Source organism: Maniola hyperantus, chromosome 12 (assembly GCF_902806685.2).
Source record: "Maniola hyperantus chromosome 12, iAphHyp1.2, whole genome shotgun sequence".
In the NCBI taxonomy this organism is placed as follows: Eukaryota; Metazoa; Arthropoda; class Insecta; order Lepidoptera; family Nymphalidae; genus Maniola; species Maniola hyperantus.
The window spans coordinates 3,656,518-3,671,382 of record NC_048547.1 but is presented as its reverse complement, the minus strand read 5'-3'; the positions used below and the strand labels follow the sequence as shown (position 1 = coordinate 3,671,382).

The 14,865-nt window shown below is 38.0% G+C and overlaps 1 protein-coding gene across 1 annotated transcript in view; it reads left to right on the top strand.

The window, feature by feature from the left end:
• The window catches only part of timeout (circadian regulator timeout), a 37,549-nt gene extending 22,914 nt beyond the window's left edge, over positions 1-14,635 (top strand). The window contains exons 15-22 of the mRNA XM_034973789.2: positions 59-207; positions 1,699-1,793; positions 2,526-2,732; positions 7,967-8,122; positions 9,747-9,947; positions 11,898-12,094; positions 12,495-12,987; positions 14,504-14,635. Of these exons, the coding sequence (XP_034829680.1) occupies positions 59-207; positions 1,699-1,793; positions 2,526-2,732; positions 7,967-8,122; positions 9,747-9,947; positions 11,898-12,094; positions 12,495-12,987; positions 14,504-14,598 (1,593 nt within the window). The 3' untranslated portion in view covers positions 14,599-14,635. The remainder of the gene's footprint in view (positions 1-58; positions 208-1,698; positions 1,794-2,525; positions 2,733-7,966; positions 8,123-9,746; positions 9,948-11,897; positions 12,095-12,494; positions 12,988-14,503) is intronic.
• Positions 14,636-14,865: the final 230 nt, after the last annotated feature.

Below are 14,865 nucleotides of genomic sequence, written 5' to 3'. Positions count from 1 at the left end.
GCCAGCAGAAAAATTAAAGTGCTAAAAATTTGACTAAAACTTATTCTTTTTAAAATAGGAATTAGAAAAGTTCGCCTTATTCATTCTAAGAAAATTCTCCGAAACAGCTTCGAAGAGCGGCAAAGTTTTTATCGAACTATTGTTCTGGAAAAATTCTAAAGACGCCGTCGAAATTGAGCACGGCTACGATCTCTACAACGACCCAAGGTGAGATCTTTGCTATTAATGTTTTGCAACTGTGAGAAATTTTCTAATTAGTCATTTGCTCGACTGATAATTTGCACAATTTTTACCAAAAAAGGAGCCCTTATCTGTCGCTTCTTTATCTGTCTGTTTATCATGCCTGTCAAGATCCCTGCGAAGGCACGAGTATGGAGGTAAATGAGGACTATTAGTAAATGTCTACGTCATTACAGCTGCCTGCATGGCAAATTTCAGCCCGATCTGTCCAGTAAATTAAGCTGTGCGTTGATAGATCAGTCGTTCAGTCAGATTTTCCTCGCAACCTCGAAATAAACCTCGCGCGTTTCCCGTGGCGAGTCCCGAACTAAATATCAGAAGACTGACTACATATTTAGAAAAAAAAACAGAACCTCCTCCTTTTTACAAGTCGGTTAAATATCCAACGATGATGGACGCTAAGCGGTATATATCAATAACTAGATGATGCCCGCGACTTTGTCCGCGTAGATATATGTTTAAAAAGTCCCACGGGATCCATGGATTTTTACGGGATAAAAAGTAGCGTATGTGTTAATCCAATATATAATAATCTGTCTCCATTCCAAATTTCAGCCAAAACTATGCGTGCAAAAGTAACAAACATACACACACGCACACACACATACACATAAACACACAAAACTTACAGAATTTCACCGTTATAATGTTAGTGTAATCATTATCAACAGCGCAATGAACCCCGCGCGTTCCCTGGGGCGAGTCCCGAACCACCGACAATTTGATCAGTAGACAGACGGGACAAAGTAAATAAAAATCCCATTTGGAACTTCTTTATTGGCCAAATGTCCTACTTAGTGTCAAGCTTCGTCGTTAGCCAAGCGCTAGTCTATAAATTAAAAAACCGGCCAACTGCGAGTCAGGCTCGCGCACTGAGGGTTCCGTACGGCAGTCGTATTTTTTCGACATTTTGCACGATAAATCAAAACCTAAGATGCATAAAAATAAATAAAAATCTTGTTTGGAATGCACAGGTGAAGCTCTTTCATATGATACCCCACTTGATATAGTTATCTTACTTCGAAAATTGAAAATACTAATTAGTTCATGACCACAATTTAATTTCTTTTGTGTGATGTAACCACAAATTCGTGGTTTCAGATTTTTCCCCGAATGTCTGCTATAAGACATACCTATCTGCCAAATTTCATGATCCTAGGTCAACGGGAAGTACCCTGTAGGTTTCTTGACAGACCGACAGACAGACAGACAGACAACAAAGTGATCCTATAAGGGTTGCGTTTTTCCTTTTGAGCTACGAAACCCTAAAAAAACCTAATACGCCAGTATACAGCCGAAAACACAACCCACAATAAATACAAATCAAACATTGAAGTCGAGATAGAAACGAATGCGTTCTAACTTTTATTCTTAGCTTGTTAAGAAAAATGGGCGAAACAGACGAAAGTTTGTTGAGTTTGAAAGGTTAAACAGTGATTAATTGTAGAAACCTTTCAGGGATAAGCCCGGCAAAGGTGCCTGGAGCGAGGAGCAGGAGGAGGAGCTTCGTAAACTGTATATGGAGAACCAAGCCAACCCTGAAACGGATCAGGGTGCGTGCTAATTAATTTTAATATAATCCCCTGCTTATTTATTGTAAGGGCAGCCGAAGTATAAAATGTTTGGAAATGAATTATTTCACCATCTCTTTTGGTTCGACGAATATTCTGTGTGCTTTTGTGAGCGCTGCCCGTCCGTCCGTCTGTCTGTCTATCCGTCTGACATGCAGCGCTGTGCTGTGCCTCAATCCTCAATATAGCAGGCATTATGATGCTTAATAGTTTGTACAATCCAGACTCTGCGAAGTGCGTTGAGTAAACAATTTAGCAGACAGACGAAGTGATCCATCCATAAATCATTTATTAAAATTGGGTACTATTGTACTCTTTTCAGTTGTTGATTTTGTAATATAATGATGTAGTGGTGTTAATTAATTACGTAAACTTAAAACTAAAGCTACGAGGGCTCCGAACGCGCCCAGGTATTAGAAGAGCCCACAACAAACTCAGCCGGGTATTCTTTTTTTTCATCATAGCACATAGTTGAAAAAAGCCGATTGGATCCCCAGGTGCTAATATAGCGGCCTCAACAGGTGGACAGACGAAATCAACCGATTCACAAGAAGCCGCTTGATTCAGGCGTAGAATCTAATATCGATCATTCAGGCTGCGCATTTTTTTCAAAATTCAATTATTCAATTTTATTTAAATTGCCTGATTAATAGGGCCTGAGCTAAAACTACCTGGCAAATGTTTAAATCAAACAACTTTTTTTTTACCATGCAGATGTAATCGATTGGATATTGGAGAATTTGATCGACCAAACGCGTACGCGTCGTGGCGTCATCAAGAAATTGAAGGAACTGGGCCTTGTGTTCAGAGCACCGACTAAAAAGACTAACCGGGAACGACGGGAAAAGGTTCCCAAAGATTTCGGCGAGGAAGAAGACGAAATGCTAAGGGAACTGTGGAAACAGTACGAGGATACACCAGGTAAGTAAAATTAATCCGTCCGTTTTAATTAATTAAATATCACTTGCTTTAACGGTGAAGGAAAACATCGTGAGGAAACCGGCATGCCTGAGAGTTCTCCATAATGTTCTCAAAGGTGTGTGAAGTCTACCAATCCGCATATGGCCAGCGTGGTAGACTATGGCTAAAACCCTTCTCACTCTGAGAGGAAACCCGTGCTCTGTAGTGAGTCGGTCATGGGTTGATCATGTTGATGATGAAGATCTTCATACCGAACCGTGAAACTAGTTACTTTGATCAAACTAAAAATATCCTTGAGATAACCATTCTGATGCGAGTAAGCTCTGAATCTAATCTATTTTATAGCAAATTGGATTAGAACATTAATCACACTAGACGATCAAAAGCGAGTGTGACTCGCGCCTGAGAGGGTTCCGTACCATTTCATCTTAGACCGCGATTACAAGTGCGATTACGCACTGCATTTCCGTCATCCGAGTTCTCTCCGTCATCCGTGAGAATATCTCGGATGTGCCTCGGATTCAAATCGGACATATGACTTAGTTATGTCAAAGATGTCCACTGAATAGCTTGGATTCGGATCTGAGATCGGATAAGTGCGTAAGTAATATCAGAGTTTCGTCCGAGTTTTGTACATCCGTATTTTCACGGACTCGGATCAGATGAGTGCGTAACCAAGTCTTACTCACGTAAGTAGCTTGCATAATTAATTGACAACTAATTATTTGACATCAAATTTACTAAGGTAAATCTACTTTTAAGAGCTTTACATTACTAAACTAAAGTTAATCATGTTAGCTTCTTACGTAAGTAAAACTTACAAGTGAATCCGCGGCCTTACATAATGTACGTAGGTAAATAAACTATTTTAACAGCAATAAATACAGCTATGGACGTAAATATTCAATATAAATTTTAGGATTTTAACTCAAACCGTTTCCGCGAAATTGGCGCCTAGAAACGCGGAAATAAAACAGCGATTCTATATAGGTAGGTTTCGTGTTTTTTTATTGTGAAATACTGATCCCTAGAAACGAACCCTAAGTAAATACTTTGGATTAAATCTACGACTTTATATAGAAAAAGCTCTAAAAGAACTTAAAATGGGTCCGCAGAATAAAATATGTTATTTGCAGGGTTGCCAACAAACTTTTGATTATTTATTTATTTAAATCGTAATGTATGTTTAGTTGCCTCAATCAATATTTTTCTTTCTTTACCTAAATACGAGAGAAGGTTAAAATTAAAGAAAACGAATGATCTTTGGCTCATTAAAATCTTTTTGTTTACGTTTCGTAACGTTCTTTTAAAACACGAGGCGTGTTAAAGATTTCTTCTGCTTTCCGCTCCATGGCCTAAGCTTGAACAACGACTAAGGTGCCCGCGACTTCGTCCGCGTGGATTTAAGTTTCTGGATATGTTAACTCAAGATATAAGTTATTCCAAACTGCCAAATCGGTTCAATCATTGTGGCATGAAGAAAACGAACATCCTAACATCCATACATTTGTAATATTATTTACCTACTACAGTCATCATAATATTATACTAATTAATTTAGTTTTAAGTGAATTTCAATGCGATTAACACACTGTTTCACCATTAAGGTCTATAGAATAGGTATTAGGTAAGACCGCGCTGCAGCCTGCAAAGCTAGAGGAAGTCAGTTAGCATTATGTAGTTTTGAGGGTTCCGTACCTAAAAAGGAAAAAGGAACCCTTATAGGAGTACTTCGTTGTCTGTCTGTCGTGTCTGTCCAGAAACCTTTAGGTTACTTCCAGTTGACCTAAAATAATGAAATTTGGCAGGTAGGTAAATCTTATAGCACACTTAAGGATAAAATCCAATAAAAATTTTTTACAAAAAAAATAAAAACCGACTTCGTTACACAAACACTAAAAATTGAAAAATAATTTAATTTATTACCGATTATATTATGTATACAAGAGTTAATATAGTTCCATAATAATACTTTTTGGTGCCGGTGCCAATTAGCTTTAGCTGCGCGAATCGTCTAGACTTCATATTTTTATGGGACTCCACAATGGCACCTCATTGGCACCGACCCCAAAAAATATTATTATGGAACTATATTAACTCTTGTATACATAATATAATCGGTAATAAATTAAATTATTTTTCAATTTTTAGTGTTTGTGTAACGAAGTCGGTTTTTATTTTTTTTGTAAAAAATTTTTATTTCACAATTTTTAGTGGCCCCATGGAATTATGCTATGACTGGTTAAAAATCTACTGTTTACTAAGCTATTACACTGATCGCGAGCAATTTACTCTTATCCGTTGAGGAGTTCCAGTATCTATCTTCGAAGATGTTCATCAGATCTTCACCAAATTGAAATGGGACCAACTTTGAAGTATACCCTTTCAAACAAAAAAAGAATTTTCAAAATCGGTCCAGGCGTTTTCGAGTAATCGGGGAACATACATAAAAAATAAAAAAAAAAAAAAAAAAAAAAAAAAAAAGATTCCGACGAATTGAGAACCTCCTCCTTTTTTTGAAGTCGGTTAAAAACCGTGAATTTGTGGTTACATCACAAAAAAAATGTGTTCATGAACAAATAATTAGTAAGTATTTTCACTTTCAAAGCAAGATAATATACCAAGTATCATATGAAAAGACTTTACCTATACATTCTAAAGCAGATTTATTTTGCATAATTGTTTTTGCTTTATCGTGAAAAATATCGGAAAAATACGACTATAGTACGGAACCCTCGGTACGCGAATCTGACTCACACTTGACTAATTTTTTCTGATTTCCCAGCCTTTGCTGGCAACCCTATTACACCTACGGTACGAGAACAATACTTTGATTCAATATTTTATTTTTATCCGCTTTACGGACTTAAAATGTTCTAGATTCCAGCCACGGAAGCTTTTTGTCTCTATCATTTAAACTGTATTTGGATTTATACGTACATTCGCTTTGTGCCCGTCGTATTTTAGACAGCAAAAGTGTGTTGCATATTTAAAAATATGTAGTGGAAGATACTAGTAAAATATAGTTCTTAAAAAATGACTCCTCACGCGCCACTTTAACTATGGGCGAACTGTCATGTCAAAAGTACGATTCTCACCTTTTAAATTAGGAAATCGTACTTTGGACATGAAATTTGACAAAAAAATTTAAAAAAGCGCTTGAGGAGTTAAATTTTACGTGTTATACGTGCTACATTTAATTTAAATGCGTTTTGTCAGCATGATTTTCCATTTATAACGCGTAAAATTTAACTTCTCACGCGCCATTTTTTGTGTCAAATTTTATGTCAAAAGTACGATTTTAGTCCTTATTTTAAAGGTAACCCGTACTTTTGACGTGACAGTTGACCCACAGAGTTAAAATGGTGCGTGAGGAGTCATTTTGTACGGACTATATAATATAAAGTTGAGGTTTTTTACTGGGAGGCGACAATTGCGCACTAATTTGTAATAGAAACGTATAGAAAGCATTTGAGATGAGGACATGCATACAATCGCGCGATTCGCGCGACGCGTAAAAAATGTGTTCACGAAAAAAAAATTACTAAATCACATATAGATAGCGCAATCCGTCATTAACTTGCAGTGTTCTACATAAAAGTATTAAACCACCTTGTTGTTGTACGATGGTACGGAACCCTTGGTGTGCGAGTCCGATTCGCACTTGCCCGGTTTTTAAATTAAACATTATTATTCAAAGAAGTACAAAATGTTGCCCAGCTGTAAACAACAGTCTAATAACATGTCCAGTAGTTTTTGCGTGAAAGAGTAACACGCATACTCGTAAAAAGCTTTCGTTTTTATAATGTTAGTTTGATTAGTATTATGGCGCTTTGCAACTAAAGTATGCAATTTGTATGGCGTCATAATATAATCGGGCTACAGGCATGGAACGTATTAAATATGTAGTACAAATTGCAACAAATTATAGCTCGTTCTAAATACATCTTAACTCCATCTAGTGACAGATATTAGAACTAACGAATGTTTTGAAAAATAAAGTTTTATTAATCCAAACTATATTTGACCGAGAGAAGCAAGGTCTTTGAGTATACTTGGATAAAATTTAATTTTATCCGTCTGTCTGTCAGAGCTATACGAGGGATACGAACCCAACTTAGAGTACCTACGAATTTGTCTTTTAACTTTCGATTTTGATGTTTAACGATTACTATTTTGTTTTAAATTCAGATAAAAGTTAGCCCTTGATTGCAATCTCACCTGGTGGTAAGTGATGATGCAATCTAAGATGGGTACGGGCTAACCTGGACTATTGGATATTAGTGATACTAGTAGTCGAGGGGCGTGTGGCCTAGTTGTGACAACACAATCAATCGATTGCGATTGTTAAGCAACGTTGACCCAAGTCGATAACTGGATGGGTGACCGACTTTGGAAATCTTTTTCGTTTCCGCCATGCCTCAAGTGTGGCCACTCAGTTTAACGCGTTGATTAAGTTTATCGGTGGAATTCTCGCGATAGTTGTGGCGTTGGTGGGCATTGACGTTAAACTTAATGTGGCCCGAGCATTAAGAGGAGGTTTACAAATTTACGCTCGGCCATACGAGCGAAGCCATTGCGTGGCTATTTATTGTAATTTAGAGTGATGTTTATAATTTTTTATGCTTGATCAAATAAATGGATTGTTACCAAAACTATACAAATAGATTTGTTAAAGAACCTGACTAGTTTATTTTGATATAAATAATTTTTGGTTGAATTTATGTTTTATTCAATACAAAAAGTTGTCTTAAACTAGCCATATAATTCGTGAAAATTGGCAACAGTTCGTTTTTTTACCCAGTAATGTGATTAAAAATCCATATTCTAGTACATTATAAGTCTATATTTCTGATATTCAGGTATTTTTTTCAGTAAATTAGATGATTTTTAAGGCCCGATTTAGGGCTTCAAAGTTGAGTCTGTTATTTATTTAATTAAAACTAGATGCGGGAGATTGGACACTACAAAATAAATAAAATAGATTTTGTAAATATGATACATTAAAGGTCAATACGAAAGATTGATTTATTTTAATGTATTCAATTATATGAAAGTTCGTCCTATGATGGTAAATTTGGAGCTTGAAATCTTAGAATTTCATAGTTCAAGCGATAGCGGGCTCCTAAACTCAACTGTTGTATTCGACTTCTGCCTTTCGTTTCTTCGCATGTATGCGCGCAGCAAGAAACCCTCTTTACATGACGTACAATAAAGTATACTTTATTTTACAGATTCAATGGCACTAATATTACCTCGAATGCCCCGTAAGCGTTCTAAGCGCAGTTTCGTAGACCGGCTGCTCGAGCTCGGCATAATCCAGGATCGGAAGCAATGTCGCAAGAAGAAACAAAGGCGAGCCAAGAGCGCGGCGGACGACAAATCGGACGGTGAGTTTCTAAACAATTGTACTTCGTCCACTGACTTGTACACTTATATTGCGCTATGTTGCGCTATTTTCTACACTTATATTGCGCTTTTTTCTTTAGTTTCAAATATATTTTCATGTTGAAACTTTTGAAGTTATACTTGTTATAAACATCTCTGTACGTACCTATTATTGTTACTTGTTAGTTCAGAATATAGTTTCAGTGAGATTCGTTTCTTCTAGCCATTGCATAGCAGATTGTTAGATTGGGACAAACAATCAAACAAACATACAATACTAGATGATGCCCGCGACTCCCGACCGCGTGAATTTAGGTTTTTGTAATCTTAGATTTTCCGGAATAAAAAGTAGCATATGACCTTTCCCGGGATGCAAGCTGCCTCTGTACCAAATTTTTGGTTAAACTGTTGGGCCGTAAAAAGCTAGCAGAGAGACAGACAGACACACGTTCGCATTTATAATATTAGTATGGACTAGATGATGATGCCCTTGATGATAAGTCCCATGAAAACTAAAAAGCCTATGTGTTAATTTAGGGTATAAGGCTGAGGCCACACGATGCGTTTCCGGTGCGTTGCAGCGTCGCACCGCTGTGGATTTGATTATTGGGTGCCACGTGGGCACTGCGTTGACCTTCCGGCAAAAATTATGGCGGAAAAACGAAAACGATACGGAATCGTACGTGACTGGTACCAAAAAATTCAGTATAGTCCATACAAAATGACGTTTCACGCGCCATTTTAACTATATGGGTCAACTGTCATGTCAAAAGTATGGTTCATTTTTCAAATAAGGACTAAAATTGTACTTTTGAGATGAAATTTACACAAAATGTTAATTTTAACACTCATTCGTCATTTGACGTAATTTATTACGCATATGTTAATTTAATGCTCAAAGACTAAAAAGTTGACTAGATGTGTCTCGAATGAAATACGTCCTGCGTCTACTTCTATTCATGTTCTATTCTATTCCATCAATGAAAAATTCTGATAATATTTGATTAGGAAAATCGAATCCTTCTGGTATCGCTTTACTAGATGTTGCTTAAAAAACATAGAGATACTTATAGATACCCCGATTTCCATCTCGACCTTTCGCATACTACCGTACCGTGGTCTAAAAGCCGCAATAGCCAGAGGGAAGCAAATTCGATTCTTATCGGTTCCGCAATTTAAAAAAAACTAAATTTCCGTCAAGTACACCAACAAAAAATATAAAATGATAGATCATTCTCTAAATCAAGACGAAACAGTAAAAGAAGAGGGTTTACTCTGGAGATCAAAGTTTTAACAAAGTTTGTTTAGGAACTTTAACCAAACTTCAGTAATACGCTGTTTGAAATGTATTCTCGTCCGTTGCAACGCACCACCCCTCCCATCTCTCTGGTCCCAAGTCCGTTGCGCGTGCGGTGCGGTGCCGCACGACGTCGTAACGCATCGTGTGACATGGTACAGCGATTTCTATGTAGGACGATGCAGTGGCACCGCCAACGCAACGCATCGAGTGGCTTCACTCTAAGCTAACCTCCGTTACAAACTACAACCAAATTGGTTTAAATCATTCTGGCGTGAAGTAGGTATCCAAAGTTTCAGACATGCTTATATCTTTTTCCCATATTGTAGAAAGCTCATCAGGGTCTGAAGCCTCGAATTCCGATAGTGAAAATGATGTCGGCTCTCCGTCGGCAATAACCGTCAAACCGAAGAAAAACAACAAAACTAACGCAGAGAAAAAACAGCAAATTAAAAATAAAAAGCCCGTTAAAAGTGCGGAGCTAAGTGCCAATGAAATTGCAAAACTGCTGGTGCAAGCTGTCGATGAGGGTAAGTTGGCTCGTATTTTGCTTTTTAATATAGCCCCAGAGCCTGTAGCCAATTTTAGGAGGTTCTTGATAAGATGGGTTCCAAACGAGTCACATTCAATCGTGTCACAGTGTTACTGGGAGCTCATCTAAATTTTTCTCCCATCGAGTCCCAATGTTACTGGTTGCAACTTTTTTATCCATTGTAATTCCCAACAAGTCAATCGTTACTCTGGGTGTGACTCTTTGTATGGTGGTTGCTTTTATAATATTTGTCAATGTCCTGAGAGAAAAAACAGCAAATTAAAAATAAAAAGCCCGTTAAAAGCGCGGAGCTAAGTGCCAATGAAATTGCAAAACTGCTGGTGCAAGCTGTCTATGAGGGTAAGTTGGCTCGTATTTTGCTTTTTAATATAGCCCCAGAGCCTGTATCTAATTTTAAGGGTTGATTCCCAACGAGTCACACTCGATCGTGTCACAGTGTGACTCGTTGGGAATTCATTGTTTTTTCCCATCGAGTCACACTACTAGTTGTAACTTTGTATCCATTAGAATTCCCAACGACTGAAAAAATGGTAATAAATCACATTTATTTACCTGAGTGTGTGACGATGACATAATCAATTAATATATTAATACCCTGTCTTCCGATATAAATAAAAGGTAAGACAGGGAATTTAGTGAATAAAGGGTTAAAAGAAAAACTTGTATTTCATGACATAATTTAGCCACATCACAAATTAATTTAGTGAGAAAAGACCGATGAAAAAAACCGCAAAGCGTTTCGTGCGCGGAGAAGAAATGTCGACGACTTAGGAGTGGAAACTCGACCGGTGTCGGTTGCGGTACGGTACACTATATAGTCCGCAACAGGTCGATAATCGGGGAGGAAACGCCACGCATACCTGTAAAGCCCCCGCGCTAAGTCGGTGCGGGTGACGTGCGGGTGTGCAGGCCGTCCGCCCGTCTCGTACCTCGATTGCCATCTTAACCTGTCGCGTACTTTAGTTTGCCATACACAGGTAACAGAAGAACCACCTTGTAAACTTTAAGCGTTTACCAATCTCTTCCTTACAATCTCCCACGGGCTCTCGGACCAATAATGCCGTTATTGCGATTTTCAATTCTTCGTTTCCTATTGGGTAACGAAGTTTTTCTAAATATTGTTCGCTTATAAGTCCATTGCAAGCATTTCCTTCGAATTTTTAAAAATCATTGTTAGATTGCATTCCTTTTAGGGTTCCGAAACAAAATGTTTAAAAAAAGAACCCATAAGGGTATAAAAGCTATCTCTCTAAATATATAAAAGGAAAAGGTGACTGACTGACTGATCTATCAACGCACAGCTCAAACTACTGGACGGATCGGGCTAAAATTTGGCATGCAGATAGCTATTATGATGTAGGCATCCGCTAAGAAAGGATTTTTTTTAATTCAACCACTAAGGGGGTGAAATAGGGGTTTGAAATGTGTGAAGTCTACGCTGACGAAGTCGCGAGCATAAGCTACTTTATTTATAAACTTAGGATTTACCGTTGTTCGAGCTTTTACAATAACAAATAAACAGTAACAAGTATGCAAACTGTGGAATCTACTCCTTTCGGAGATGTTCCCATTAGATTACAACATGGGGTTATTCAATGGGCAGACCAACAAACGCACGAGCGCGGGCTGTACCTCTGGTACTGCAAATGTTCATGGGCGGCGGTAATTACTTAACATCAGGTGACCCGCCTGTGCATTTGCTGTATTTTTATTTTTAAACTAGCTTATTCCCGCGACTTCGTTCGCGTGGACTACACAAATTTCAAACCCCTATTTTACCCCCTTAGGGGTTGAATTTTCAAAAATCCTTTCTTAGCGGATGTCTACGTCGTAATAGCTATCTGCATGCCAAATTTCAGCCCAGTCCGTCCAGTAGTTTGTGCTGTGCGTTGATAGATCAGTTAGTCAGTCATATCTGTCTCACCAGGTTACACAGAAGCTCTAAGATGGCTAGCGGAAAATCTAGAAGAGGTAGCATTGGACCAAGAAGCTGAGGGTTTTGATCCCACGGCAGAAGGAACTCCTCTCGTTCCTATATCCAGTGAAGCTGTGGAAGCGATGGACAGTGCGCTGTTCAATAAGGTGCTGAAGAGTATTGGCGTTCTACCACCGGTCGACGAACAAGTGAGCACTCCTCTACTATGTGTAACCCGACAGATCTGCTGCATACTAGCTGATGCCTGCGACTTCGTCCGTGTGGATTTCAGTTTTTAAAATCCCATGGGAACTTTGATTTTCCGGGATAAAAAGTAGCCTATGTCACTCTCCAGGTCTTTAACTGTACCCGTGAAAAATAGCGATCCGTTGCTCCGTTGCGACGTGATTGAAGAAAAAATCAACAAACAAATACACTTTCGCATTTATTATAATATGGGTAGTCTTTGAAATTTGGTACAGACATAGCTTGGATCCGGGAAGGACATAGGATACTTTTTATTTATATTTATAGGATTTTTAATAAACTAAATCCACGTGGACGAAGTCGCGGGTATCATATAGTTTTTAAATAAAAGAAAATTTTCAGGAAATCTACTGGAGGATACCAAGCAACTTACACCATGAAACCATTCGTAAAAGACGAGAAATTATCATTAAAGCAGTTAACAAAGAACTCATTATAGACAATGCAAATAATGATCAAAATAATAAATTCAATAATGCTGAAGAACCAACCGAAAGTAAAGTCGAATCGAGCGATGACGATGATTTATTCGATAATTTGCGCAAAATGCGTGATAATATTCCTGATAAAAGTGATAATGTATCGAATCGCAAAAGCCTATCGAATAACAACAAAAATGTATCGAATAATGCAAGCGTATCGAATGGTAAAATTGAATTGAAAAATCGAAAACGAAGTCGCAGCATCGATTCTGATGAAGGAAATAATCGGAAAATGCAGAGAATCGATGAAATCGAAGACGAGGATGAAGACATTTTATCATTCGCTAAGAAAACCCTACAAACTGAGTTGCCTGATACTGAGGATATATTGAGTGGACTGCCACAACACAGTGGTAAGTTACCCTTACTGATTAATATGATTACTATCCATACCAGCTGACCCGCCCAAAGCTTCGATTGAGTGGAATTTTGAAAATTGGTGGTAGTTAAATTCCCAAACATCTTGAAACACGTATAGTAAGCGACAGGTAGAGATGACAATCGGGGAGGGAACGCCCCGCACACCCGCACAGCCCCCGCGCTAGCCCAGTGCGGGCAAACGCGGGTGACGTGCGGGAGCGTCCTCCCGCCTCGGACCCCGATTGCCATCCCAACCTGTCGCATACTAAAGGTACTTTTTCATTTTTGATTGAAAGCCCAAGTACTATTTTTTTAAAGAATATTAGCCATGTTAGTCATATTACTAATATTCCCCTTTTCCCTCCAACTAAGCGTATAGCTTGTGCTAGGAGTAGGTACAACAATAGTTCAACGGGTGGAATTTGAACCGCCGACCTTTCGGAAATCAGTCCGCTCCTTAACCGTTGACCTATTGAGACTCAGAATTCTCATGGATGTAACTTGAAAAATGACAGATTTTTATACAAAAATAGGAAAGGAAGAAAAATAGAGTCTATTTATCCTCTTAGTTGTATATTTTCACCAATTTTCATCGACATAACTTGAAAAATGACGGAATTTCATACCAACTTTTATGTCCTATTTAACCCCTTCTGACTTACTTTTCTTGGCTTAAACGCTGAATTGATTTTCAGCTAACTTGCATCCTAGAGACAGTCACTTGAAAATTGAGATTTTCATGCAGGCTCTTTAAAACCGTCGCAAGATTGAAAACTTTATAAAACGTGAAGCTATTTTAAAACTTTTTTTAAAGCTATTTATAAAACCACCTAAGTTTGCATCCACAAAACAATCAACAAGGAATTAAATGGCCACATTTTCATAAAGCCTTCGACGTTATTTTTGTCCCCCAAATGTTCCAACAATTAGAATGGAGATTCTCTTGTAAAGAAAAGGATTCGCCAGTAATTTGAAACTCTAGAGCCAGTTTTCATTGTATCGTTACGACGGATAATAATCGTTTGCTCTATATGCCAACAGTCGTTTGAGTACTGCCCGGTTTCGAAAAAGATAATATCTTTTTCGGCCTCCGGACGCGATATCCAAGAGAGACGCATGTTCAAATCCTGCCGGTTTCGATGTATGATATATTGTATTTAAAACTAGCTGATGCCCGCGACTTCGTCCGCGTGTTTTAAAAAGTCTCGTGGGAACTCTTTGATTTTCCGGAATAAGAAGTAGCCTATGTCACTCCAGGTCTTTATCTATACCTACCCATACAAAAAAATCTGAAGGACAAAACGACAAACAAACACACTTTCGCATTTATAATAGGGTACTGATTATTTAGTCTTGAAGTGTAGGTAAAAACAGTATCATAAAAATTGTAAACAACTGCTAAACAATATACCCTCGCAAAGTCGGGTGAAAAAGTCGCTTCGAACGTTTGAAAATCGTGTTTTTGTCTTAATTAAAAAAGAAATGTGAAAGTTATCTCGTTTGCTTCAGACGACAGCGAGCGGGAAGACGGCGGCGGCGGCGGCTCGGCGGTGAGGGGGAAACGCAAGAAACTACGAGTCATTAGCGACGACGAATCTGAATAAATTATTTATATTAAAATTTCTTAATTTTCGACTATTTTTTGTTTAATTTTATTTACAACCCCTTTTGTTTTCAAAAATACTAGCTTATGCTCGCGACTACATCCCGCCATTTCAGCCCGATCCGTCCAGTAGTTTGAGCTGTGCGTTGATAAAATAAATGATAAAATAAAATAAAAATCTTTTTTATTCGAATAAACTTTTACAAGTAGGTACTTTCGAATAGTCGGATGCATCTACCACTGGTTCAGTAGATCAGTCAGTCACCTT